General features: G+C 45.5%; 1 protein-coding gene across 7 annotated transcripts in view; it reads left to right on the top strand.

Moving 5' to 3' along the window:
- LPIN3 (lipin 3) overlaps positions 1-23,301 on the top strand; it is an 89,956-nt gene extending 66,655 nt beyond the window's left edge. For 6 of the 7 annotated variants that reach the window (XM_053251015.1, XM_053251014.1, XM_053251012.1 and 3 more), the window contains 14 exons: positions 476-956; positions 1,066-1,165; positions 2,311-2,495; positions 2,970-3,066; positions 3,686-3,755; positions 10,720-10,812; positions 12,304-12,368; positions 14,572-14,704; positions 16,015-16,163; positions 16,294-16,380; positions 18,615-18,767; positions 19,718-19,832; positions 19,924-20,027; positions 21,244-23,301. In XM_053251015.1, the coding sequence (XP_053106990.1) occupies positions 476-956; positions 1,066-1,165; positions 2,311-2,495; positions 2,970-3,066; positions 3,686-3,755; positions 10,720-10,812; positions 12,304-12,368; positions 14,572-14,704; positions 16,015-16,163; positions 16,294-16,380; positions 18,615-18,767; positions 19,718-19,832; positions 19,924-20,027; positions 21,244-21,388 (1,977 nt within the window). In that variant the 3' untranslated portion in view covers positions 21,389-23,301. Of the gene's footprint in view, positions 1-475; positions 957-1,065; positions 1,166-2,310; positions 2,496-2,969; positions 3,067-3,685; positions 3,756-10,719; positions 10,813-12,303; positions 12,369-14,571; positions 14,705-16,014; positions 16,164-16,293; positions 16,385-18,614; positions 18,768-19,717; positions 19,833-19,923; positions 20,028-21,243 lie in introns of those variants that run through there. The other variant, XM_053251018.1, reaches the window with a different exon arrangement.
- The last annotated feature ends 4,619 nt before the right edge of the window (positions 23,302-27,920 follow it).

Here is a 27,920-nt window from a genome sequence, read left to right as displayed (position 1 = left end):
TTGCATCCAGCTGGTGGTTGGGCTTTTCATTAACACTGATTTGCGTGTGGTGGTCAAGATATTTAACTCAAAACTATTTTTCTCTTCCCTCTGCACCTCCTGGTGCAGGCCACAGTCACACTCTGCTGCCCAGCACTGCGTGGGCCAACAGAGCGGTGTGGTAACTGCACCACCCGGGAGAGAATAAAGAGGATTTGGGGGCCCCAGGGAGTGTAGAGCAGTGGTCTCTCTAATTTTTTTGTGCCGAATAAGTTTAGTTCTAGGCGAAAGTATCAATGCAGTATGTGCGCAGAGTGGGGCCTTCCTAATTCAACCTGAGTGGGATCTAAGATTAACTGAGCGGACGTCAGAAAATTTTGTGAGCGCACGTGCGCACACCTTCGAGGGAACAGTGGTGTATTGGCCCTGGACTTCTGCCTGGAAGTCCAGGGGTAAGAGCACCTCTGATCCTAACTGAAGATTTTTTTTCTTCCAGGTGAGCAAATGGGAACGTGCAGAAGCAACAAAGCCTGCCACAAGTATCTCCATGATACCAGCTGTTTCCCCAGCTACCACCATCCCTGTGGGGGAAACAACTCACTTCATTGCCATTAAAACAGGCCTAGAAGAGGACTTGGACACTGCTGACTTGGATGCATCCTGTCCTCCAGTCACTTCCTTAATCAGGCCAACCCCTGTCTTTTCTACTGGAAAGAGCAGCCTTTCAGGAGGTGAAGACCCCCATCCCTCCACTCAGCTGGACAGCGGTGATCTAGAGTCAGCTCAGGCTCTTGCAGAGGAGATGAAAGATGTCCAAGGCCTAGCAACAGCTGCTGAGACGGAAGGAAAATTGTGCATAGAGGAGGTGACTGAGCAGATTCAGGAACTCAATCAGGAAGTGCTGGCTTCAAGGAGAACTAGTTTGGGGAGCACAGAGCCCTGCAGCAGCCTGGAGTCGCAAATGGAGAAGAGAAGGGGTAAGAAGAGGGTTGAAAGCTATGGAATGTAGACTATGGCTGTGGAGCAAAGCCTCCTCAGACTACTAAGGCTGTTAATTATAATGTTTTTTGGGGGGATCTCTTTGAGGCTCTGTGAAGAGAAGCTCTCATCTGGGACCTGCTGATATTTACTTAGAGGATCTCTCCAACCTCGACTCGGAACAGGTGGCACTCTATTTCCCCAAAAGGTATGATTTGTGATTCGTAAGTTTTCGTGTGTTGTGTTTGAGGCTGTGTAAAGTGGATGGTTTTCCAGAGGCTTAATTGTCGTGTTGTAGAGCTGTCATGCCCATAGCATGATATGGGGATATGAATAGTCACACCCATTTATCTTTGCATGTGTCCTAATGAAAACATTAATGCTTTAAGCTGTATCCTGGAAAGGTTTTAAGGTTCAAGAAAGCATGACCAGCACTAGATACATATACATCTTGGTGTGATTGTTTTGAGGAACTATTGGGTAATTTTCAGAACTAGTAGCATGCTTCTTGCCCCTCCCAAATCTGGAGCTATTTTGGAAATGTTCTAAGACAGGGCTGCACAACTTTGGCCCTCCAGCTGTTGGTCTACAACTCCTATTATTCCCAACCAATGGTGGCCAATGGTTGGGCGTGATGGGAGTTGTAGTCCAGTATCCGCAGGAGAGCCAAAGTTGTGCAGCCGTGTTTTGCACGTGTAGTCATATAGTTTTAAGAAGGGGAGGGGGAGCAGTGTACTGTTTCCTCTAAGGCATGCGCACATGTGTGCACTCACAAGTTTTGTTTTTTTTTAATGTCTGTAAGTTAATTTTAGATCTCACTTAAGTTAGGAAGATGCTGAAAGGCATCATCTCATACTGTGCGGGAGATGGCAATGGTAAACTCCTCCTGTATTCTACCAAAGACAACCACAGGGCTCTGTGGTCGCCAGAAGTTGACACCAACTCGACAGCACACTCTACCTTTACCAGGTTGAATCAGGAAGGCCCCACCCTGAATGCATGTGCGCACACACTGCCTTGATACTGCTGCCCAGAACAAAACTAATTCTGCACACAGATCAAAAAAATTAGAGGGACCACTGAGTGGGAGGAACGCAGTATGCCCCTTAAGAATGAAATTGGCTAGACCAGAAACTGCTTGTGATCTGGTCTAATCAATTTCACCGCTAATACTAATTGTAAGCTGTCCTGAGGGCATTTGTCAGATGGGTGGTATACAAATCTGACTCAAGTGGAGTGGGGTGGCTGTTGGTAGAGATCCCAGTCCATAGAAGCAGCTCTTCCATTGCTAGTAGCAACTTGATGACCTGCATGGTACTGATGCTTTGTGTGTGTTTTTCTTTATTTTGTCAGTGATGCTGAACTAAGTGGCCAAGCACAGGCTGATCCTGGCAGCTTCTCTCATACTCACCCACTGGGTGGTGCTAATGTTGGCAACAGCACAGATAACTTCTTGGAGCCTGCAACATGTGATCTGATGCCTCCCATCCTTCTGTCCCTTTGTGGTGGTCTTGGGGATGATGGAGAACTAACTCATGGTATGTTGAAGGAAAGGATAGCAATTGGGCTTTAGGCATTCAGTAGCTGCAACCTCCTCCCAGTCTCACATAAGGTAGTTGTGGAATGGAATTGCTGGAGAACTGGTGTATGTATTAGCCCACTTTCCAAAAGGAAAAAGGCTTATGAGATCAGTGTGTATGCATGTCCACGTTTGTGTGTATTTGTGTGTCATCTAGTAACTCTCTTACATTTAGAGACCAATACAAACCAAATTCAAAGCTCTTGGAAGTGGATTCTAGAAGACTCCTATGGGTTTGTTTGTGGGTTTTTTTGCTGATCCACCATGTTGGTTCAAGGTGGCAGCCACTCAAGTATAGGCAGGAAAGAGCTGGATAGAAACCAAATTCATAGCAAATGGCGGTGGGGTGGGGCGGCTTGGAAAGCATTGCCATGTTAACAGAAGAGGAAATTAGGCTCTATTAATGGTTCATTTTTTCATTTTCAATTCCTAGTAGAGAAATTTATGAAGCATATAGTTTCCTACCAGGAGTTTGCAGAGAACCCAGCAGTACTTGAGGATCCAAACCTGGTGATACAGATACAGAAGAAGTGAGTAGAAAGGTCACCTTCTTGGAGGGATTTGTTTTCTCCATAACTGCTTTATGGAAACATGTGGTGGTGGATTCTGTGAGTGCACAATGCAAGTTAGTGCAGCACAGAGCTCCAAAGGCTGGGACACATCATCCTGGTCTCCAGATATCCCACAATGCACTGTGCCATGAGCGCACTGCATTGATGGGGTTCCCCATCAGAAGGGCACTCTAGGCACCCATCTCGGTGTTGCCTTGAGCTGTGAGCAACTCGAGGAGACACATGATCCCAGCAGCCAGGTTGAAGGAGCACTTGCTGATCCTGGGAGTGCCGGGATCAGCGTGGAAGCCTGTGCTCCATACGAACAGCCTGGTCCAGGCTGCTCATGAGAACAGTCTCTTTGGCTTGCACTTCTCAAGTGAGGGGCATACCTTGCGGTTTTTAGATATTTTTTTTCTAGTAACCAAGCAATCTTGGACTAAATGAGATCCAATTGTGTATAGCAATATCTTAATGAGATAGCTTACTATACACTATGGACTCCACAATTGCCTGTATCTAAGTGTGTTGTACCCAGGTGCATGAAACATTAAAAACTATATATGCAATGAGAGTTGCCTCTTTTCTCTGCTTGCAGATATTATAACTGGGCAGTTGCAGCTCCCATGCTCCTCTCCCTACAAGCTTTCCAGAAGAATCTTCCCAAGGTAAGTTGGAGAACTCAGTATTGCTTATGGAATTGCTTATTTAAGCACTTAGATCTCAAAATAGGCTTTGTTGTCCACTTCAGCAGTTGCATGAAATAGCCGCTCTGGGAAGAGCATCTAGGTTCCCTCCTTGGTATCACCAAGATAGGGCTGAGAGAGATTCCTGTCTGCAACCTTGGAGAAGCCACTGCCAGTCTGTGAAGACAATACTGAGCTAGATGGACCTACGGTCTGGCTCAGTATATGGCAGCTTCCTATGTCTCTGTCCCAGTTAAGAGACTGGCACTAGCTTTCTGAAACGTCCTTGGCTCAGATGGTTGAAATATGACGCCACCAGTGAACCAGCCTTGTGCACTTCCATCCAAAACTTCAGATTCTCAACTTGTTTCGCATGCCATCATGTGTGAACTACCTTGACTATTGCCCTTTTGTGTGGCTGTCAGAAACGTTGTCTTCTGGCTTGCAGAACATAAGCCCAACAAATTCTGCAAGGTTGGAAACTTTTGGTTGCTGGAAAGAGATCCATTTGTTTGGATATGCTGCCTTTTCTGTGTTGTAGAACTGGTAATGGTATGTTTCTCCTAATGGACAGGTAGGCAGCCTTGATTTTCCAGCTGCTGTTGAACTACAACTCCCATCATTCCCAGCCACAATGTCTGGGGTTGATGGGAGTTGTAGTTCAACAGCAGCTGGAGAGCCAAGATTGCCAACCCCTGTGTGTTATCAGTGAAGGGCTGAAGGATAATTTATCATTTTAAACACTCCACCTGAGCATAGTTTCATATTGCTGGGCTGATGAAGCTAACCAGAGAATAGTCCACGACGATACATGGGTCAATGCAGCTGGTGGAGTCTTCCAGAAATCTTCTCTTGTTGACCCATTGAAGAAGCCGATGGGGAAAGTAGCCTGGTGGTCTTCGCGAGTCCCAAAGAACCAGTGGTCAACGTGAACACATAAGCTTATTGGTCTAGCACCCAGGGTTTTTGCTGCCTGAGGTGAAGGACAATAGGGTGCCTGTTGGAGTGGAAAGCCAGTCTTGCAGCAGCAAGCTTGAATTGTCCCTTCTGCTAAGCAGGGTTTACCTTGGTTGCATTAAGATGGGCAACTGCATGTGAGTGCTGTAAGATATCCCCCTTAGGGAATAGGGCCGTAGCTCAGTGGTAAAGCGTCTGCCAGGGGCGTAACTACTATTAGGCAAGGGGAGGCGGCTGCCTGGGGGCCCCCACGCTTCGAGGGGCCCCCCAGAGGCAAGTCTGTGTGTGAAGTGTGTGTGTGTGTGTGTGTGTGTATCAGCGAGGGGCTCATTTTAAGATTTTGTCTCTGGGCCCACACCAGCCTTGTTACGCCCCTGGCGTCTGCATTCATGTAGAAGGTCCACGGCTCAGTCCCCTGGCATCTCCAGGTAGGGCTGGGCAAGACTCCTGCCTGAAACCTTGGAGAGCTGCTGTCAGTCATTGTAGACAATACTGAGCTAGGTGGACCAATGGCCTGACTTGGTATAAGGCCACTTCCAGTGTTCCTGCGTAGGTTCCTTCCCATCTGCAAGTGGGTGCTCTCATTTTCAGGCCATGCTGCCAAGGCAGAGGCACGTGAGCACACTCGGACATTTATTTATTTATTTATTTATTTATTTATTTATTTATTTATTACATTTATATCCCGCTCTTCCTCCAAGGAGCCCAGAGCGGTGTACTACATACTTGAGTTTCTCTTTCACAACAACCCTGTGAAGTAGGTTAGGCTGAGAGAGAAGTGACTGGCCCAGAGTCACCCAGCTAGTTTTATGGCTGAATGGGGATTTGAACTCAGGTCTCCCTGGTCCGAGTCCAGCACTCTAACCACTACATCACGCTGGATCTCCCACTAAACCAGACAGGGGTATTCCTAGCTCATGTCGCCTGGGTGGAAGTGGAGAGGGAAAGAACAGGTGTATCACAGTGGGATGAGAAGGGGAAAATGGGATGAGAGAGGTTGGGGGCAGCAAGTAGGGAAGCCCAAGGGGTGGTGGTGGGGGCAGCGCTTGTTTCCCTCTGTTCCACTCCTCAAGTGACCACTTGCTTAAGGGGAGAACCATCCATGCTAATGCCTGTAACAACCAAAGCAGAGTAAAATCACTACTACCTGGGCTTTCCCTGAACAATGGCAACTAACCAGTCTTATATAAAAGTTATGCAACGTTGGTAGGTTTCAGTTAGGATGTTGGTGCGGAATATAAAATGTAAAAATAAATAAAAATATATATCCAGAGTGGTATATTATGAGAACCAGTTCCTGGTAACATCTCCACTTGTTATGGAGTTGGGACTTTAATGGTTCCAATTGCAACAAATACAGTTGCACAGTTCAAGTAGTATATTGTGCCTAGTGGTGTGCACGGAACCGTTTTTGGTGGTTTGGTTCGAATTCTGGGGGGGGGGGGGATTTGAACCAAACCACTGGTCCATGAACTGGTTTGGTCGAACCAGCTGATGGTCTGGTCCAATCAAACCAGTTCGAGGGACTGTGCTTGTATAAGCAAAGGGAATTTTGCCCTTTATAAGCAAAGGGAATCCTGCCTTTAAAAGGGTTTCTATGTGTGGCGGGGGGTGGGAGAAGGCACCTTACTGGTGGCACCAACGGCAGCAGCTCTAAACCTAAGCCAGCATAACGTAGTGGTGAGAGTGTTGGACTAGGACCGGGAAGACCAGAGTTCAAATCCCCATTCAACCATGAATCGCACTGGGTGGCTCTCGGCCACTTATGTATATCTCAGCCTAACGTACCTCACAGGGTTGTTGTGAGTATAAACATAATCATGTACACCGCTCTGAGCGCCTCAAGAGGTAAAGCGGGATATTTAAACAAACAAACAAACAAACAAACAAAAACAAACAAATAAAATAAACCTGCTGCTCTCCCACCAACAACGTGGCCCATGTGGTGGTGCAGAGATCATGCAAATGGCCTCCATGCATCCGCAGAGGCCAGAACCATACCACCACTGCGTGGGCCATGCTGTTGGGGAGAGCATTGGGGTTTAGAGCAGGGATTCTCAACGTGTGGGTCCCCAGATGTAATTGGACTTCAACTCCCGTAATTCCCAACCAGAGCACTGGGGCTGGGGATTATGGGAGTTGAAGTCCAATAACATCTGGGGACCCACACGTTGAGAAACTCTGGTTTAGAGGAGCCACCAGCGCTGGTTAGGTGCCCTCTTGCTGTTGTCCCCATCCCAGTCGCCCTTAGAAACCTTTTAAATTCAGGATTCCCCCTTGCTTGTAAAGGGGAATCCTCACTGGATTCTCCTTTGCAAGCATGGTCCATCGTACCAGTCTGTAACAGACTGGGCCCGGTTTAGTTCAAACCCAGACCAGCTACCTTTTTTTGAGGCTGGTTCAATTTGAATCTAACCCTGTTCGAGTTAAAGTGGTTCTGCACACCTCTAATTGTGCCATCCTTCAGGAAACGGATGCACTACTGCAGTGAAACTGAATAAATGATGTGCATATGATGTGATTTTAAATTGTGTTAATTTTTTTCTTAATCTGGTTTATGTTGCTGTAAAGTGCCCAGAGATGCAAGCTTGGGCCAGTGTACAAATATAATAAATATTAATTTAGGAACATGGGAAACTGCCATATACTGAGTCAGACCATTGGTCCATCTAGCTCAGTATTATCTCCAAGGTTGCAAGCAGGAATCTTTCTCATCCCTATCTTGGAGATTCTGCTAGGGAGGGAACTTGGAACCTAGATGCTGTTCCCAGAGAATATCTTACAGTGCTCACACATGTAGTCTCCCATTCATATGCAACTAGGGTGGACCTTGCTTAGCTAAGTGGAAAAGTCATGCTTGCTACCACAAGACCAGCTCACCTCCTGGGTGAGAATGAGCTGGGAGATACATAGGAAGCTGCCATATACTGAGTCAGACCATTGGTCTATCTAGCTCAGTATTGTCTTCACAGACTGGCAGCGGCTTCTCCAAGGTTGCAGGCAGGAATCTCTCTCAGCCCTATCTTGGAGAAACCAGGGAGGGAACTTGAAACCTTCTGCTCTTCTCAGAGCGGCTTCATCCCCTGAGGGGAATATCTTGCAGTGCTCACACATCAAGTGTCCCATTCATATGCAACCAGGGCAGATCCTGCTTAGCTATGAGGACAAATCATGCTTGCTGCCACAAGACCAGTTCTCTTCCTTACAATATGTTACCTGGCTTAATCAAAGTGATTGCTATTCTATTGCTATTAACTTTTTAAAAATTGCATTTTTGCACACATGCATTTATGATAAAATGACAGAAAAAGCAATTGGTCAAACTTAATTAAAATTGTTCTAGGGAAGTATATGCCATTTTCCATGAATTATAGCATTCTCTTCTACTAGTTTAGATACTTGGATTTGATTTTTAAAGGTATAGAAACTAAAAGAGGCAACCTAGTTCAAAATCTGCACAGTGCTTGCCTGCGTAATGAAAGATGAAAAACAAGTTAAGCTTTTTGCCCATATATCACTTGAAATAAATGACTTCCTCCTACATTGATTCATATCGCTGTTTTCATTCTTTCCTTTCTGCCCTAGCTAGCATATTAGCAAGTAACTTCTTGGTAATCATATCTTGGCTTTGTCGTTTTATACTTGGTCAGGAAACTTTTTCTAAATATATAAAGATTTCCTGTTGACTCCCCTCTAAATCTATTTCCCCCCCGTACCTTTTCTTATGCAGTGTCTGTTTCCCATCCAGTCTTTTGAAACGAGAATAAAATAGCAAACCTTTTATTCAAGACCATTATGGTCTTTTTCTGTAATTAAAAAAAATTGTATGTTAGCTTGTTATGATGCAGTGCTTCGTTCATTGGAATGCATCCTTGACTGTAAGGGATTCAAAGTAGGCTGCCACCATCCACTTTATTTTAATGTGGGACAAGCCACTCTTTCCACATAAGATTCCTGAGGGGGTAAAGTGACAAAACCCTCCCTAAAACTGCTGAGCAGTCTTAGGCCTCCAAAGGTGTGTGACTAAGGCAGACCCAAAATGAAGACTAGCTCACTTCAGCAAGACAGCAATGAGGATTTATTATTAGATTAAAAGGAAAAAAGGGTATGCAGGAAGAACAATTGTCTCTTCATAAAGCAGATTGTGTGTGAGAGAAGTTTTCATTCATCAGGCAACTCAGATTCAAGCAATACAATCAAAGAAAATAACTTCCCTCACGTGCCTAACTGAACAGGACCCTATCTTGTTACTCACAGGCAGTGTTCTCTCTAACAGGGATTCCCAGAAGTTGTTGACTACAACTTGCATAATCCCCAGCCAAAGGCCACTGCAGCTGGGAATGCTGGGAACTGTAGTAGTGAACAACATTTGGGAATCCCTGTTAGAGGGAACAGTGCTCACAAGCAGGGATCTTGGCCTCCCATTTTCCCCAGCAGCTTTTCAGTCAGCTGCTTCCTCAGGGCACAGAACCAACTAAGAAAGCTTTCTCTTCTCCAGCTGGTGCATGTGAGTGACTGAGGAGGAGAGCTGGTCTTGTGGTGGCAAGCATGAAATGCCCCCTTTGCTAAGCAGGGTCTGACCTGGTTTGCAATTGAATGGGAGACTACATGTGTGAGCACTGTAAGATATTCCCCTTAGGCGATGGGGCTGCTCTGGGAAGAGCATCTTCATGCTTGTATGCATAAGGTTCCAAGTTCACTCAGCTGAGAGAGACGCCTGCCTGCAACCTTGGAGGAGCTGCTGCCAGTCTATGTAGACACTACTGAGCTAGATGGACTAGTGGTCTGATTTGGTGTAAGGCAGTTTCCTATGTTCCTACATTCTTCTCAGGTCAGATCCTAGAATCTCTTCCCCATTACTTGACTTCAGTGTCAATGGTTCAAACTTCACTTCTGCAGAAGCTCTCTTACTTCCTAGCTTCCAGATTCCAAGGAGGCTCATAGCTGCTAGAGCATGTAATGTTTCTGGGTCTTCCCTGCCACCCTCCACTCGCCTGCCAACTCTATAAATGAAGTGGAGGGGTGCCATGGAGGTTCTTGCTCTCTCTTCGGACTGTCCATACTTCTCTTTTGGTTCCGTGCTGTGAACTTGTGAGCGACAACTGACTTCTGATACCATGTCCTGTGTTGTGTTGCACATCTATTGTTGCTTCTGTGCATTTAGGCCTCAGTTCTTGGAGAGCCTGGACAAAATGCGCCTTGCTGCAAGATGCAAAATCCCTATCCTGAACAAGATAACTTGCAAATGGAAGAAGCACTACATCTGCTAGCCTTGCATGATTTAAGTTTTGGGAGGGCACATTTTGGAACTCCTTCTCAGTTCAGCAACCTCTTTCATCTATATATTATAGACTTCAGTAGTGCTTGAAACCTCAGCCATCCCTGAAACCTACTGTGAGGCCACACCACACATTTCAGGCTTCCAGAATAAACGGAATCAGTTCAGGGTCCGCTTCGGTAGAGCAATTCCATTCAATTTAGTTAGGGTCGATAGAGCAGCAAAATATACTACATACCACCTTAGATCTCTCCCTCCCTAGTTATACATACTTTGCTGAGTTTCCATATGCATTTGGGCCATTCTTGGCAAGGGTTGCATCCTTGCATGCCTTATGCTTATGATGCTTTAAAGGTGTATGTGTGTGGAGGTGGGGAGAGGGTTGAACTATTTTCTGGTTAAGCATTTGATACGGCATTCCCCAAAAGGTGATGGTACTGCAATTCCCATCACCCCCAGCCACAATGGTCAAAGACCACTGTGACTGGGGAGGATGGGAGTTGTAGTCCACCAGCATTTGGGGTCCAAAGCGTGGGAACCCCTGTTATACTGGAAACCAGAGCATATGCTCCATTTGTATTGCTGCTGTTGATTAAGGTGGTGAAAGCTCCCTGTGAGGGTTATGTCTGGGAACACCTTTGGGGCTGAACATGAACCACCGCTAAGAAATATCACCTTTTTTCTTCCTTTCGGTCTCTTCCATGTTTGCAGAGTACTGTTGACAGACTAATGAAGGAGAAGATGCCGAAGAAGGGTGGCAGGTGGTGGTTTTCGTGGCGGAGAAGAGAACTTTCCAGCGAGGAGGTAGGTGTGTTCTGATTCTTTCAAGCCGTCCCCTGAGAAGAAATTGTTCGGCAATTTCTCTCTGTAGACCCATGCTCAAAAGCCCAGGCCAAAATGTTGCAATTGAATTCAATTGGAGTAGTCAATGCTGTTGACAAAGTGGATAGGAAAATCTTTCCTTTCAGAATAGACCTCTGTCTGTCTATAAAATTCTCTAAGGCGGACCCATGGGTAATTCTGTGCATGGCAGCTCTCACGAGAGTTCATGAGCAGAAGCACTGTGATGATTGTGCAGTGGAGCTTCCATGTGCAGATAGGGAGGAGGAGCCTGTGATGTCAGGCTCCAAGTCAGTTGGAATGCAACTGTGACTGGTTGGAAGATGTTCTGGGGTCTGCGAAGAGAGGGGTTGTGAGGGAGGAAAGAACCCCTTGAGGAGGGTTGTTACCACCAGCCTTACTAGCACACATTCTCTGCCCCCACAGCATACAGCCACTTCTCACCCTAATTGGGGATTTCTTCAGAGCCCCTTCCCTAGGACATGGCAGATGCCACTTTAAGCAGGTGCTTTGTGTGCAGGTGCTTTGCAAGTTTTTAGATATTAAATGGCAGGGAGGCAAAGGAGGGCTCTGACCCTAAACTCCTGCTGCATCCTGAGCTGTACGTATTGGACTATTAGCCAAGAAAACCTCATTGGTACCAATAGAAGCTCTCTTGACCTCGGCAGGTGGCAGCCATGGCAAGAGTTGGGCAGTGGAGAGCCAGATAAAAGTCGAGTTAACAAATCTAATTTGACCCGATTAGCCACCACTTGCCTCAGTTCCTTGCTCAACTCTTCGCCCCACACGACCCATGCTTCTTTGTCCTCCTGCTTCAGGTGGTTCTTTCCCGCGGGGTCATGTGTGGCTCTTGCAGGTCAGCTGCCTATGTAACTGCATCCAGATCTATATGCATGGTAAAGTTGCACCATCGAGTCGGTGTTGACTCCTGGCGATCACAGAGCCATGTGGTTTTCTTTGGTAGCATACAGGACGGGTTTATCATTGCCATCTCCCATACAGTGTGAGATGATGCCTTTCAGCATTTTCCGATTTTGCTGCTGCTTGATATAGGTGTTTCCCATAGTCTGGGAAACATGCCAGTGGGGATTCAAACTGGCAGCCTCTTGCTTGCTAGGCAAGTTACTTCCCCACTGCGCCATTAGGTGGCTTGATATGCATGATGTGATGAGCTGAATGGAAGTCGGTTTTCTTAGGAACATAGGAAGCTGCCATATACCAAGTTCAGACCGTTGGTCCAGCTAGCTCAGTATTGTCTGCACAGACTAGCAGCTCCTTCTCCAAGGCTGCAGATATATGCAGGTTCTTTTATATTTGTGGCTGTGTGAGGAGGTGCCTTTGCATCCAGTCCCTTGAAGCATGGATGAGACTGTAGTTGAGCACTTGAACTGTTGTTGGGCAGGCAAGAAAATGTTAAAAAGAAGCTTAGCTATTGACAATTGTTTGTATCCATAGCAAGAATCCAGGGCCCAGAAAACCAGTACAGCAGACAAGCATCAAGGAGACTCCTTTGTACAGAGGTAAGATGATATGTGTTGATATAAAATGGACTGGAGTATTTAAGGAGAAAGTATGTGTGTGTGTTTTTAAAAATCTATTATGGCGAAACTGCCAGTATGGGAATCTTGCAGAACTGAATGATCTTGTTGTCAAACTAATCAGAGAGAAGTTCATGCAGTTTCTGTGATACCTGTGGCTACCCCAAGTGGTGTTTGCTTAGGGCAGTGGCTCACAACCACAATAAATTGTAGCTGGGAATGATGGGAGTTGTAGCTCATCAACATCTGGATGAACCCTAGTTGGGAACCGCTGCATTAGGGACATGATGCTGGTGACCTCTCAGCATACATATTAATTATCACAGGTCTTCCAGTCCTCCTAGGGTGAGTTGTATATTGCGAATATGATTAATCAAGAGGTTTAGCTTATTTTTCCCTGGGCCCCCAAACTCTAGCACAGGCCCATCTCTAGTAAATCAAACCAGTCTCAGCATCTTGTGTACTTTTTCTTTTTGTTGTCTGGATCATGTATGCATATGTTCCAGTTCACCAGTTGTGACTGAAAGATAAACAATAGATTAATAAGAGTTGGAAGGGATCGTGGAGGTCTTTGTCCAGCTCAGTGTAGGAAATGGCTACATCATCCTGGATAAATGGCCATTTAACCACTGTTTGAAAACCTCCCAGTGAAGGAGAGCCTACCACTTCATGAAGCAGACTGTTCCACTGTCCAGCAGATCTTAGAAGAATGTCCTAATGGGAAGAACTGTGGAGGAACAGCAGAAAGGGAGCAGGTTCCATAGCACACCTCTAATTAGACAGTTCTTCACCAATGTTGAGGCAGTTGGAGGTGGGATACTAGGAATCCTGTTTTTATTATATTTTTATTTAATACATTTATAAACAATAGATTTGCTTCCCATGGTCAAGCCTTGAGGACTGCCTTGAATCAGCTATCTTAATGAGTAGGTATGAAATCAAGGTGTGCTCTTTCCATCTTCTAGGAGGAATTTAGAACTAACACCTAGCTACTTTCTTTCCTGCTAAGCAAATAATGTGGAGGGAGGGCTATGCACCTACTCCCTCTTCTGGAGAGCTTCCACGGGCTTCCCTGAAGATGACCATGATAGCCATGACTGAAGTGCTTTCATAATGGGAAAGCAGTTCCCCAGTGTGTTAAGACTGATCCCATTTAGAGCTTACTGCAGTCTTATATCGTTCGCAGATACTTCCACCCCTGTTTATTTTCACTGTTAACAAATGAACAGGTCCTATAGTGGTCAGATGAAGTGTGTATTTATCCCTTTTCTTTAAGAGCATTGCACGAACAGGTTTGTGCACTCCCGTGAGGGGTGTGTGTTACCTTTTTTAAGGTGCAGGGAGGTTGCCCATCCACCCCGCCTGGACACTTCCCCCTCCCTGCCAGGCTGTCTTCAAAAATGCTGGCATGGGGCTGCTGTGTACCTCCTTGCAGCCCTGGTCAGCGTTGTGCCGGATGTATCCGGTGTCCGTGTGCACGTCACGCATGCGCACTGGCCACTTCCAGTACGACGCTGACCAGGGCTGTAAGGAGGTATGCAGCAGCCCTGCATCACTGTTTTTGGAGAAAGCACCGATGGGGGGAAAGTGGCAGGGACAAGGAAACGGACTCCCTCCCTGCTCCTTAGAGGTAACCCCCTGCCTCCAAACCCTGGACGTGCAAACTTGTTTGTGCACATCCCTAGCCTGTATCCAGGTTTGTGCTTGATATTGCATTATTTGCATATTGGCCTTTGGCATGTTGGAGTTCTTATTTACTACTTTTTATTTACCATATCTCAATGAGAGAATTCTCAAAGCGGTTTACACAGATGGGGAATAATAAGATGGTTCCCTGACCTCACAGTCTAAAAAGCAACACAAGGTAGACCGCCACGAGCAACAGCCACTGGAGGGATGCTGTGCTTGAACAGGGCCAGCTGCTCTCCTGCTGCTAAACTTATGAGGATCACCACTTCGCAAGCTGCCTCTTTGCCTAGTTAGCAGAGGTCTGAGTACTTTAACATCGAGGCAAGTCTGTGCTTTGTGCAACTTTCAGATTCCCAAATATTATGAAGGGCTGCCTCTCTGCACCCCTCCCGAGTAGTGCATGGGTATTTTTAATGCATTTGGGGATTTGACCACTCCTCTTGGCCCTTTCCCTGTTCTTACTCCAACTTCTTATTCTGCTCCTGTGTGGCTGTAGTAAAGAAGATGCTTCTTCCAGTGATGATGAGTCCATATCCTCAGGCCAAGGGGACAGGCCCCTACCGGATGCTATCACACAGAAATTCCTGCCAACCTACAAGAAATCCTTGAAACTATCTTCAGATCAAATTGTATGTGGATTTGAGTTCTTTCCCTATTGCCTTTTTGGTCAAATTACTATTGACCGTAAAGTCAAGTGACATTTAGTCCAGAGAGAGAGCTCTTTCAACAATCTTGCCTCATTAGAATCCTTCCTGGATGGCCCTGTGCAGTTATTTACCGCTAAAATAGCTGGGGATGAGATGCAGATCCAGAATGATCCCAGACCTTCATTTTGGAAGCCAAGATGAGTTGGGGCTGTCTGGGCATTTGGATGGGCACTTTATTTTCAAGGCCAAATAAAAGAAAGGTGAACTCTAGGCAAAAGCTCATTGGTCCTTAACTGGTGCCTTTATTGCAGGGGTGCACGACTCAAATGCACTAGTGGGCCCAAACCAACTATGCCTTGGCATGCAGGGGCCAAGGTCAGTTTTAAAATTATCTAATGAAAATGAATAAACATTAAGATAATTAATTAAAATCTGGTGGCGATCTGGCCTTCTCCTTCGTCGCCCCGACGTTGTGGAACATGCTCCCTGTGGATAGAAGGCGTCTAAGGAAGATGATCCTCTTAAAGACCCATCTTTTTAGCCTGACTTTTAATGATACCTAGTTTTTTATTTTTTTATTTTATTTTTATTTTATTTTTATATATTTTTATTTTATATTTATTTTTATATTTATTTTTATATTTTTATTTTTATTATCTTGTTTAAATGTATTTTGATTTTAATTGTTATATGTTTGATTTTAATGTAAACCACCCAGAGCCACCTTAGGAAGGGTGGTATGTAAATTGAATGAATAAAAATATTCACATTTACTTAGGAGTAAGTACCACAGAATTCTATAGGACTTAATTCTAGTGATGTGTACAAACTGGTTCGGTTCAGCGCTGGGTGTGGGTGTGTCTCGCTTTAAAGGCGGGGGGTTGTACTTACCCCTCCAGCTGCTTTTCCCTCTCCGGCGCTCCGGTTTTTGCAAAGTTTTTGGGCCGGCAGCATTCCTCCCTGCTGCCCCTGCCTCCGTTGTTTGCTGTAAAAAGCAGAAGTAGCTGTCACGTGCACCTGCCGCACGTTGTGTGTGCATGCAATGTGCGATGTGTGTCGGGCACATGCGCAGCAGCCACTTCCATGTTTTCCAGCCAACAATGGGGGCAGGGAGGAATGCTGCCGCCCCAACAAGACACACACACACCCTAGAGCCGGACCATGCCTCTGCGGTTCCGTGCACATCCCTACTTAATTCTCTGTAAAGGTTATATGATTGTTGAATAACAAAAGATTAGTGGAAAGTGTCAGATGCTAATCTATTTTTTTTTTAAATCCTCTGTTGGCTGTAGAAGAGTCTGAACCTCAGAGATGGTCCCAATGAGGTAGTGTTCAGTGTGACCACTCAATACCAGGGCACATGTCGCTGTGAAGCCACCATTTACTTATGGAACTGGGATGACAAGGTGGTGATCTCTGACATTGATGGGACAATCACTAGGTAAGTTCCTTGGACATGAATGTGTAATGGCCACCAGCTATTCACTATAGAGTAGACCCTGCAGCATGAACTACCTTGTCAAACATTCATAATTCTATTGTGTGTAAGTTTCTAACATTTCTCTCATCAGGTCTGATGCTCTGGGTCACATCTTGCCATATCTGGGGAAAGACTGGACCCACCAAGGGATTGCTAAACTGTTCCACAAAATTCATCTGTAGGTACTTGATATGTTCATGTGTTCCTGGGGTAAGATGTTCCCCAGTCCCTCGGGTGGGAGCAGGGTCCATTTGCCGAGTCTCGTAGGTTATTAATTGGGTCCAATACTCGGAATCACTGTAGTAATCACTGGAGGGCAGTGTCTACCAACTAGTGATGCTTGTTAAAAATTGAGGAGCCTGTTGAATTCTTTGTAAGAATACAAGCCATTTGTATTTTTAGTTTCAGATCCTTTTATGAATTCTTCATAAGGCCACCATTGCTGTTTATCCTGAGAATAAATAAGTGTTTATACATTTTCCATGTAACAATGAAACCTGTCTAAATTCAGTAGTATTTTACACTTCTACATCATAGGAATTAATTGGTTTCCTCTTTATTCTGCCACCTGAAATCATGCCTGCATTCTCTTGATATCCTCCTTCCTGCTCAAACTCTCCCTTCCCTTCTTGGTCAGCAGCTTTGTAGAAACTACTGGCAGAGGCAGCCCTTCCATGAGGTGAGGTGAGGCAGTCTCCTCAAGCAGCAGGTTATTGGGGCACCAGCAAGATGCCTTTCTGCCCCCACTTTGAGAAAGTGGGGGAGGAGGGTACACACAAGGGAGTGGCATTTGGTACCCTGCCTCAAGCACACGGAGACCTTGAGCCACCACTGACAAACTTGTGGAGGACAAGTCTTTCAATGAGGCTATTCACACGATGGAACGAAATCGGGCTAGCGGTGGCTAGCCCAATTTCGTCCCATCGTGAGAACCACTGGGCTCGGCTGCGAGCCTGGTGGTTCTTAAGCGGGTCACCCGTTTATGTAGCCCTCCCCTAAGCCTGGGTTAGCGGTGCAAGCGCTCTGCTAACCCGGGCTTCCTGATTGTGAGTTGCTGTGCTGCGGCTACTCACGAGTAGACCCCCGACTGGGAGGCTGAAAAGCAGCCTCCCAGCTCGGGGGTGTCTCCAGGGGCTGCACGGCCTCCAAGCCCCCACCGGCTCCGTGACAGAGCCGGCAGTCATGTGGGTGGCCGATCCAGCTGCCCAGAGCAGACTGCTGCTCGTCTGCGGGGAGAGCGGGCTAAGCCTGCTCTCCCTGCAAACCCCCTAGAAGCTCTTACTAATCGTGAGAAGAGCCTCAGTGGCTACTAGTCTGGTGACTCTAGGCCACCTCCTGCCTCAGAGGCAAGATGCCTTTAAATACCAGTTGCAGAGGAGTGAAAGCAAGAGAGAAGATGCCTTCACCTTCTACCTGGTGGGCTTACCAGAGGCATCTGGTAGGCCACTGTGTGAAACAGGATGCTGGACTAGACAGGCCTTGGGTCTGATCCAGCAGGGCTGTTCTTACATGTTCTTGGTGTATAATGGGTTGCTAGAACAATCAAGTACACTTTTTTTGGTTTGGGACTCTAAATGGGCTTGTGGCAAGCCATTAAGGGGCTCAAATACTGTACTAGGATTTAGCCTTACTACAGATGATTGAGTACTAATTCTGATGTACCATTTTGAGATGTCTTGTTTCTTTTAGTACAGGATGGGAACACTTGGATGATAAAACTGGTACATAACAAAACTACTTGTGTCCAAGGACCTTGCAGTATAACATTTGGAAGTGGGGAGGGAATAAATAGGGAAGTCCTACAAGGAGATTTCTACAAATACTTTCATCAGTATCAAGAGGTCTTGCTCCACCCCCACAACTCCTTACAGCATTATTTCAGGGATTCCTACAAAAGCTGTCCAGAATATTGCCCTGGATAGACTTCTTTTGTCCTCCATGGTTTTGCCTAGGATCACCCCTCTGACCAGTGGAGTTATTTTTCTTGCTCAGGTTAGCACTAGTTGACGTTGGAAAACAATAAAATCTGATTGGTTGGGTAGCCTTGTGACCTCATCACATTCACTATGTGATCCCTGATTGGTTGGGATTATGTAGTAATGGAGAAAGCAGCTTCGAGTCATGGTGGGTAGTGGTGCAGCAGCAGCAGCAGCAACGCTAGATCAGGGGAACAATGCCTACCTGCAGGCCCTTAAAAGGCAAACATTCTCAGGAGCAGCAGACTTTTGGAAAGCATTTCAAGCTATCTGAAAGCTCTGGGGTTTTTTTGCTCCCTAAAATGGACAAACATTTGATACAGCCATTGTAACTAAAGCAGCAAATGCAGTTATTCATAGTTAATTTTGCTTTTACTGGAGATGGAGACTAGGGTGTTAAGCAAGGACTTCACAACTTCTGCTGCCTTCATTGCAGGAATGGATACAAGTTTCTCTATTGTTCAGCCAGAGCCATTGGCATGGCACACATCACCAAAGGCTACTTGGACTGCATCAATGACCAGGGCTGTGTGCTCCCCAAAGGTCCCATCCTGTTGGCACCTAGCAGTCTCTTCTCAGCGCTTCATAGGTAAGCTTTTATGTATAATGACTGTTGCTTGGTGCTGTGTATCCTGTTCAAGCACACTTGTGTTTTACCAGTTCCTCCTTGTGTAGCCTTCTCCAGTTTAGAGAACAGAAAGCTAATCCAGCAGAGGAGTATTTGGAAATTTGGAAGTATTATAAACACTGGAACTGACTCCTAAATTTTATTTAACACTCATGTCCTTGAACACAGGATCATACACAAAATGAGCTATTATTATTTTTTTACTTACACCAGGCATACCCAAACTGCAGCCCTCCAGATGTTGCTGAACTACAACTTCCAGCATACCCAGCCACAAAAAAATTGTGTCTAGGGATGCTGGGAGTTGTAGTTCAGCAACATCTGGAGGGCCGCAGTTTGGGGATGCCTGACTTACACAATTCCCTGTAGGAAGAGGTGTGGAGAAAGCCGTTTTGCAAGGAAACTTGGAAGGGTGGTGGGAGCATTTCCTGGTTGAAGAATGCAACTTGTATCTCTTACTTTGATTCCCATGAGTGAGGATTGGCATAACCAGTATCTGGGATGGAGGTGGACCTTCACTTCATAGCAAGTGTCCCTCAATGCAACATATTCCTATGTATTTAGAAACAGCCATTCACTTGTGGGGGCGGGAGCAGGGGGAATGAAGGGGTGCCCTTCATTTTGCTGTGGCACAGGATGCTTTGCCCTGCTAACTGGGTAAAGAGGCACATTTTCAAAGCGGTGATTCTCTTTATATTTAGCAGGGGGAGAGCAGCTGGCCCTGTCTGATCCCAGCACAGCACCCCTCCAGTAGCTGTTGTGGGTGTCCACCTTAATTTTTAATTTATTATTTTTTTAGGCTTTGGGGACAGGAAGCCCACCTCCTCTTCCTCCTCCTTCTATGTAAACAGCTTTGAGAACAGTTTTTGTTGAAAAGCAGTATAAAAATTAATTAAAAAATCTTGTTATAGGGAAGTCATCGAGAAAAAGCCAGAGGTGTTCAAAATTGCCTGCTTAACAGACATCCGGAATCTGTTTGGTTCCAATAGGCAACCCTTCCATGCTGCCTTTGGGAACAGGACGAATGTAAGTAGTGTGAGTGGTGGTGAAGTGGGGAGGATCTTCCACTTTAATAAACTATGCTTTCTTTTGACCTCTGCCTTGCTGTCTCAAGCAGGATGTTTATGCCTACAAGGAAGTGGAGCTTCCTGAATCCCGGATATTCACTGTGAACCCCAAGGGAGAACTGATCCAAGAGCTCATAAAGCTCCACAAGTCCACGTAAGCTTGCAAACTTTGAGGCTGTTCCTGTGATCACTGGAAAGTGGGCCAAGGGAGCTTAGCCCACTTTCCAGTGATTGTTGAAACCACCGTAGTTCAATGGCAGCTTCCCCGCCTAGGAACCCAATCCCTTAAATGAGGTTATCGGAGCGCTTGCTCCGTTAACTGTGTTTTTGAGGTCGTGAGATGCCACCGCGCAGCTTTGCACCACGATGACTCTTGAGGAGACCCCTGCCAAGAGGCTCCAACAAGCCTCCCAGCCTCGGCGGGTGGGGGGGGTCGTCTCCATGATGCCCTGTGCACTTGCATGGGGCATCCTGGGACTTCCGGAGGCCGTGTGGGCCCCGATCCCCGCTGCCCTGCTGACTCTGTGACAGAGTCTGTAATTGTGTGGGCGGCTGATCCGGCCGCCCAGGGACGGCTCCCTGCACAAACCTTAAGAGTGCTTCACAATAACTGTGTGAAGCGCCTTATTGTATTTTGTTCAGTGTGCAGGGTAGTGTGTTCTTTTTTTACTTCAAAGAGCCAATCAAAATTCTTTGCAGATGTAACTCAAACTCTGCTACAAGAAATGGAGACATCATTAACTAGATTCTGGCAAACTTCCTTATGCATTTTTTCCTGAAGACTAGGAGTATTTATGAGGTCCTTAAGCATTTGAATTTCATCTTCAGTTGGTGAAACTAAAATTGGATTTTGCTGAATATGAACACTGGCTGAAGTTCACCATTGGTTCTGCTTTTTCTTTCTTTCCCTTCCTTACCAATAACATTTAGGAATACTCGCCATATAGTATGACATCCTATTAGGAGTTGTCTCAAAATCCCTCCTGTATACTACCAAAAGAAAACCACAGGGGTCTGTGGGGGCCAAGAGTCGAAATCCGACTTGACGGCACACTTTATCTTTTACCACTTGCATATTGACACGTAGCAATGAGTGACAACGCAATGTTGTATGATTAGCATTTCTAAGCATTTTAGTGTGGGAGGAGAGTAGCCATGGGGATGTTGTTTTCAGTGGCATCCCTGGGGTGGCTTTCATGTCTGCTTTTGCTATCCCTGATTGAGCATCAGTAGCATGATCCTTAAAAATGCTAGGCAGATATGTCATTTGGTGGTGTTAAAATTCAGTGAGGGATGTGTGCTTCGGGATGGTGAATGAGGGTGAAAGTAAAGCTTGCTATCTTTCATTCTTCATGTTTTATTTCTTCTAGATATGATCGGCTGGGTGAGGTGGTAGAACTCCTCTTTCCTCCTGTTGGCAAAGATGTGAGCGTTTCCTTGGTTTGTCCAGAGTTCAGCCAATTCTCTTACTGGAGATCTCCGCTGCCCACAGTTGACTTGGAAGATCTTGCCTGAGAATACAGAACCAGGGTCAACAAGAAGGATCTTTAGCTGTTGGCAGACTAATATGGTAGATGTGCAGGATATGCTTCGTGCAGCATCTTCCCCGCTATGTGAAGTAATTCCATTTTCAAAAAGTGTGTGTGAGTGTGCACGCACATACATGCAGATGGGCACTTAGAATTGCAATTCCTCTTATTTTTCAAGGCAGAATGTGGAAAAAAGGTGGTCAAATAAATGAGTGTACTTTTCTTATGAACTAGGAATGTTTTCAGACATCCTCAAAGAGTCTGACCTAAATCCTCCTTTAAAATTGGTGAGCAAATTGATGGTGGATTTGACTATTAATGATGGATGCTATTCACACTTGTCCCTCCTTGTTCCGATGGCCTATATATGTATGGTGCCCACAGAAACCCTGTATCCTGGAAGGGAAAACAAGGGAAGAGAACTTTGCCAGTGAACCTCTAGAGCTTCAGTCTGTTGTGGTGATACTAATGAATTGCTCAATTCCTCTTGCTTTGTTCAGCAGATTATTGGCATTATGGTGGGCATTTCCTAATGGCGTTGGTACATGCTCTAATCCAGGGCTACTCAACTTTGGCCCTCTTGCAGATGTTGGCCTACAACTCCCATAATGCCTGACTATTGGCCATTGTAGCTAGGGACTATGGGAGTTGTAGTCCAGAAACAGCTGGAGCGCCAAAGTTGAGCAGCCCTGCTCTAATCTTTAGTGCCTTAATCTCTACATGCTTGTGTCTACCTGTTTGAGCCACATTATGTAGGAGATAGACAACTGTCTTTTTTTACAGAAAGCTGAAGGAGGGACAATTGAGGCAATGTTGCTTACAGTGTACATGCTTGTCTACTAGCCTCTTTGTTCACAGACTTTATTGTGCTTCAAAAATATGCAAATCACATTCGACCAGAGGTGGCAGTGGGATAAAAGATACGTGTGTTAATTCATAAAGAACTAAATCTCCTCTCATACTGCCTTCAATTCTCTCTTAAAAGCAACATCTCTTCTCTTTTAAGTTGTTCACTGTAACTTCTGGTGAGGGAGTACTCCTTTATAAGCTGTCTCTTGTCTGCAACTGCTATTGAAGAATGCTGCTGCTACTACTGAAAGAGACTCTGGTGCTATTGAATCTCTCCTGGATTCTGAGCTGTACCTGTCTATCTTGAAGACAGTTACATTTATCCACCCTTCCCATGGCCTACTACCAAAGGATATTTTCAGACATGGGATTGAGTTAGGAATAAACTGCTTGGTTGTGTGTAAGTTCAGAGGTGCTCCAGAATTGCATTGTTTTATTGAGGGATGGCTTATTTTAAGTGGCTGCTTAGTTGTGTAACAAAGGACCAGTTTTGACACCACATTAGCTGAGTGGGGTGGTTCCGAAACCCCAGTTCCTATATTCTCATGGTCCACTGCAGTTCTTAAATAGTGAAGCTATGCCACTTAGTTGGCGGCTATATTTTTGCATGGGAATACACCAAAAATGTGTTGCAATGCGTTTGACCCCATGATTTGAGTAATGTGTATCTTTATTCCACAAATGAGCATTGAGAAGGGAAACGAGGAAGGAAATAACTGGCAAGAGAAGGGTGGAAACCAAAAACTTTGGGATTTAATCTCTGTGGTTATTTTTCACTGAACTTCGACAGCATCAGTATAAGCAGCTGCCCCAGCTTGAATGAAAGCTTGGACCTGGCCCAAGGCAACAATCCTTGTTCTACCTCACTTGCACGTCCCTCTTTTTGTGAACTTAGACAGGACTTCTTGCATTATATTAAGCAATGGTTCAACACAAGTCCTGTGAGTTGCTTATGTTGTGACGAATCTGATGATCCATAGTGAATGGGCTAGCTATAGTGAATGGAATGCTAAGACTGCTGTGCAGGTACAATAAACACTCTGAAACTGAGGGGTTCTGTGCATCTTTCTTGGTTTCCACTGGATATTTGTGTTTAAGTCAACTATCTAATGCCATCTGTTTAATCACTGATATTTCCAATTTGCTGCTGGCCTGAACAATATATCCATAGTTTTTAGTTGCAGCTTCATTCTCCTTAAAACTGTTTCTATAACAACCTTGGGCAGCAGATAAGGTTTACTTTGTGGCATTGGCCCTAGAATCGGCCAGAAAAGGACTGTTTTTGGATAATATTGATGGTCCTAATGTTGCTTAGAGAGGACAGAGGGTTAGTTCTACACATTGGACTTATTCAAAGGTCTATATTTTGACATGATTTGGTTAATCTATTGGCAGCTGGCAGACACTCACCTGAATGACTACCACATGCAAACACACATACTAGTAAAGAGGCTTGTGCTTTGCAAACCTTCTTCCAGTGACAGTGGTTTGGAAGGCACAGTGAGGATGGGGGTGGGGGAGAGAGATACCTGTGAAAAATGGTGAGCAATCTCCACAGATGGCACCTGCCATCCTGCGGGAAGCCCAGAAGACCGACAGGATCCCACAGGGAGACTGGCTTCTGCATGTGCAGTGGCCATTTGAGTGGTCAGCACAACAGTTAAGTACCGTACTAACTACTCAAGTGGCCACAGCATATCTGCAGAAGGCAGCTGAGCGGTTGAGTAGGACAGCCGCCTCACAGGATCCCATCAGCCTTTCAGGCTTCATACAAGATGGGTGGTGGTAGCAGCAAAGTTCACCATCTTTAACAGGTATTTTTCCACCACCCTCTCTGCCCCTGCCCTTGGAATCCCCATGACCATGTTACTCTAGTCCTTTCCTAGCTCTCTACGGTCTAATCCCCCTGCTTTTCAATGGGGAGGTTTTTCACACTTTCCAATAAGGTAATACATTTTTCCAGAGTTTGGGATTTTTTTTCTTACCCTGGGCAAGGTCTGGAACCTGCTTGCAAAAATGGCATGTCTGTATCTTTTGTGGACTAGTCTGGGAGCTTCATGTTGAGTGAGTGAGGCCCAAACAGCTTTATATTGTAGATATGACATGTTGGCTGGCTCTTGCTAGCCAATGTTACCTTCATAGTTGATCAGATGCTACGTGAAGTATAATTGGAAATGGATCCTATGAACAATTACTTGGAATGCCAGCTCGGCAGCAAGTCAAGTCAGAGAAACAGGGTGGAGCTACTAGAACATGGGCCCATCTCCTCCTTGGGGCTGTGCCTTTCCACCCCTCTCTCTGCTGCACCTTTCTTGCCACTGCTGCCACTTGCACCAGCCTCCGCTGGCCACCTTGTGCTGGCTTGCTCGCCGGCCTCCTCTTCTACTTCTGCCATGGTCCCCACCACTTAAAAATACTTCGCCACACTTCCTGGCAGAGCAGAGGAGGAGGTGAGCAAGCATGCATTAGGTGGTCAGTGGAGGTTGGTGCAAGTGTGAGCAGTGGCTGGCCAACTGGCTGACGGCAAGAGAGGCACAGGAGGGAGAGGGATGGAGGAAATGGAGCATCTGGGATGGGGCCCTGTGCTCCGTTGGGATGGGACCACAAGCCAAGGGGCTTGAGCACAGGCCCTCTGTGCGCTCACTATGCCACTGTAGAGAAACGTTGCTCCCAAAACAGCTGCTGTCATTGTGGTTGGGGATGGTGGAAGTTGTAGTCAAACATCAGCTGGGGACCCAAAGTTCAGAATCCCTGCCTTTAAGGTAACTTCCTTGTAGCTGCAGAAACATAATTCACTGTCATGGAGGAACCTTCTCTTGAAAGAAAAACTGCTTGTGCCCACCAGAAATCTCTCCCCTAGCAAGTACATTGTGCCACCAAGTCGGTGTTGACTCCTGGCGACCACAGAGCCATGTGGTTGTCTTTGGTAGAATACAGGAGGGCTGTACCATTGCCATCTCCCATGCTGTATGAGATGATGCCTTTCAGCATCTTCCTATATTGCTGCTGCCCAATATAGGTGCTTCCCATAGTCTGGGAAAACATACTAGCAGGGATTCGAATCAGCAACCTCATGCTTGCTAGGCAAGTCATTTCCCGCTGCGCCATTAGGTGGCTAAGCAAATGAGATTGGATTCATGGTTTGTCATTTGAAAATCTCATATGCTACCAAAGAATTTACACTCAGAACACCTCAAACAACAAAACCTAGTACCCCATGGGTTAGAAACCCATGGAGGTAGTTGGCACCCTCTGTGCAGTACACCACCACTCACTTTGGGTCACCCAAGCACACCCCAACTGCAGTTATGGGGCTGCTGACACCTCCATACTTCTTTATGGAGAAGAAACTTAAAGATGCGTAAACTTCAAAAATCACTTAGAAATCAGCCTTTGCCTAATTCCTTTCAAATAATTCTGATAGTTGCCTTGCCCCCCTTGGGCACTACCACCCACCACACTCTGCTCTAGGCCACACCTTTCCCCCGGAAGTGAAGCTATACACTTGTTGCAATCCTCATTATTCCCTATGAGGAATTCAAAAATATTTTTTAAACATTCACCAATAATAGGAGGAGTATCCGATTGCCTTGGGGTTTAGTGGGTGGTAGGAACCCCTAGGTGCCTACCACCCACCCCACATTTGTGACCCTAGGTCCTCCACAATGGGGGATAATGGGGTGGTTCAGGTCTCATTATACTCTGAGAAAAACAATTTAAAATATTTCAGATATTCATAAAAATTTGTAGGAGTGTCCAATTGCTTCAGGGCTTGGGTGGTTGCTGGCACCCATGGGTGTTCCACAAGAGGGAATAATGCGCTGGTTCGAGTCCCATTATACCCTATGAGAAAAAAATTAAAATAAATTTCAAAAATTCATTAAAAATCATACTAATTGCTTTGGGGTTTGGGTGGTAGGTACCCATGGGTCCCAGCTACCACCACCACACCCACTTTTGGAGGTCTTAACCAGTTCAAACCGGTTTGAATCGACCCCCCCCCCCCCCGTTTGGTTCGAATTTGAACCTGCAGCTTGAACCTGATGGCTGGTTTGGTTCGAATTCGAACCATCGAACCGACCCGGTTCAAATTCAAACCGGTTTGCACATCCCTAATGAGATGAGCTCTTAAGGCCTTAGTCCTCTATTGCAAGGAACAGCAACTGGATATTAATGATCAGAAAACCAAAATCTTGGCCTTCTCCAATAGGAGGAAAAATATAAATGGAAGATTGACAATCACGATATAGAGCAGGTTAAATGTTTTAAGTATTTGGGGGGCATATTACAGGAATCTGGGACTAAAACCAACCAGATCAGTTATGCTGCTGCTCAGGCACAGAGAGGTGCATCAGCAATTCTCAGCTTCCACAGGCGACAAGGAGGGATGTTCATTCTGGCTGACATCAACTTATTCAAGGCCAAGTTGATGGTTCAAATGTTATATGGGGCACAGCTGGGACCCAATGCTAACTATTCCCTCCTGGAGTGGGTCCAAGCTAGGTTCTTAAGAACATTATTCTGACCCCCAAATTTCATTTTCTAATGCCTCTCTGAGATTGGAACTGGGTGTTATCTTGAGAGAAGCCAGAGTTTGGTATCTAATACTAATAAACTGGGCAAGAATCAACTTATTGTCCCCCTTATTACTGAATAGACATTGCTCGAGCTGGTGGGAGAACTGTGTTGATACACCCAGTACCTATGATCTTTCACTGGAGGCAGTTCTCTCTGTGGGTTTGGTCCGGGCCAAAGAACTTATTAAACGAAACATCTGGGATATTGAGTTTCAGAAAGACCAGTCGAGGACATCTAGATCATTGCATCTGCTCAGTGGTGGGATGAGAACTCACACAGCAGATTATCAATTTTTCCTTACTTTCCCTAAACAAAGATGGGCCTTCTTGAGGGCCTATATGAATGTCCTCCCTTCGGAACCCTTGGCTGGTAGATACAGTAGAATTCCAACTGAGCAGAGAGCTTGCCCCTGTAACTGATGGGACTGAGTCAGCTGCACATGTGCTCCTGCGGTGTGTCTCTTATATAGATCTTAGGCAAAGGCCAGCTGACTTTCTTTTACATAATCTGCCAGGTCGATTGGACAAATTTAACATCACATATGTGTTAATAGATGTGAATTCATCTCACACACACAGTTGCAAAATCCTGTTCTGCAATACAAGCTTGTCCCATTCTGCTCACTAATGGTTAAATCCAATGCACAGCTATGTTATTAATATGGCTATGCTTAAAGTTTTATATTGTATTAGATGTTGTGTTATTGATCAAAGACCGTAATAAAGACTGGCTGACTGACCTATCGAGGACTGTGAGAATGAGCTATTTGCCTCTTCTACAAATGTCATATGGGGAAGTAGCTTCTCTTGTCAACTGTTGCTCCTAGTCCAGAATGTGCTGCGTTCTACCTCCACTTGGACTCAGAATCCCAGGCAATTGCTATTAGTTTAGTTTTTACTTTTTCAAAAGGTTTATACAGGAACGTCTAATGGTTTTGCTTGTTGAAATGTTTGTGCATTGTATTTTAAATATTGTAAATTGCCTAGAGACACAGGTTTTATTTATTTATTTATTATTAATTTATTCAATTTTTATACCGCCCTTCCACAATTGGTGCTATAAAATTTGATGGTATAAAAATAAAATAGTAG

The sequence above is a fragment of the Hemicordylus capensis genome, chromosome 4 (genome assembly GCF_027244095.1).
Source record: "Hemicordylus capensis ecotype Gifberg chromosome 4, rHemCap1.1.pri, whole genome shotgun sequence".
NCBI classification, from domain to species: Eukaryota; Metazoa; Chordata; class Lepidosauria; order Squamata; family Cordylidae; genus Hemicordylus; species Hemicordylus capensis.
Note: the sequence above shows the minus strand (reverse complement) of the source record. Positions and strands in the feature narration are given on the sequence as shown.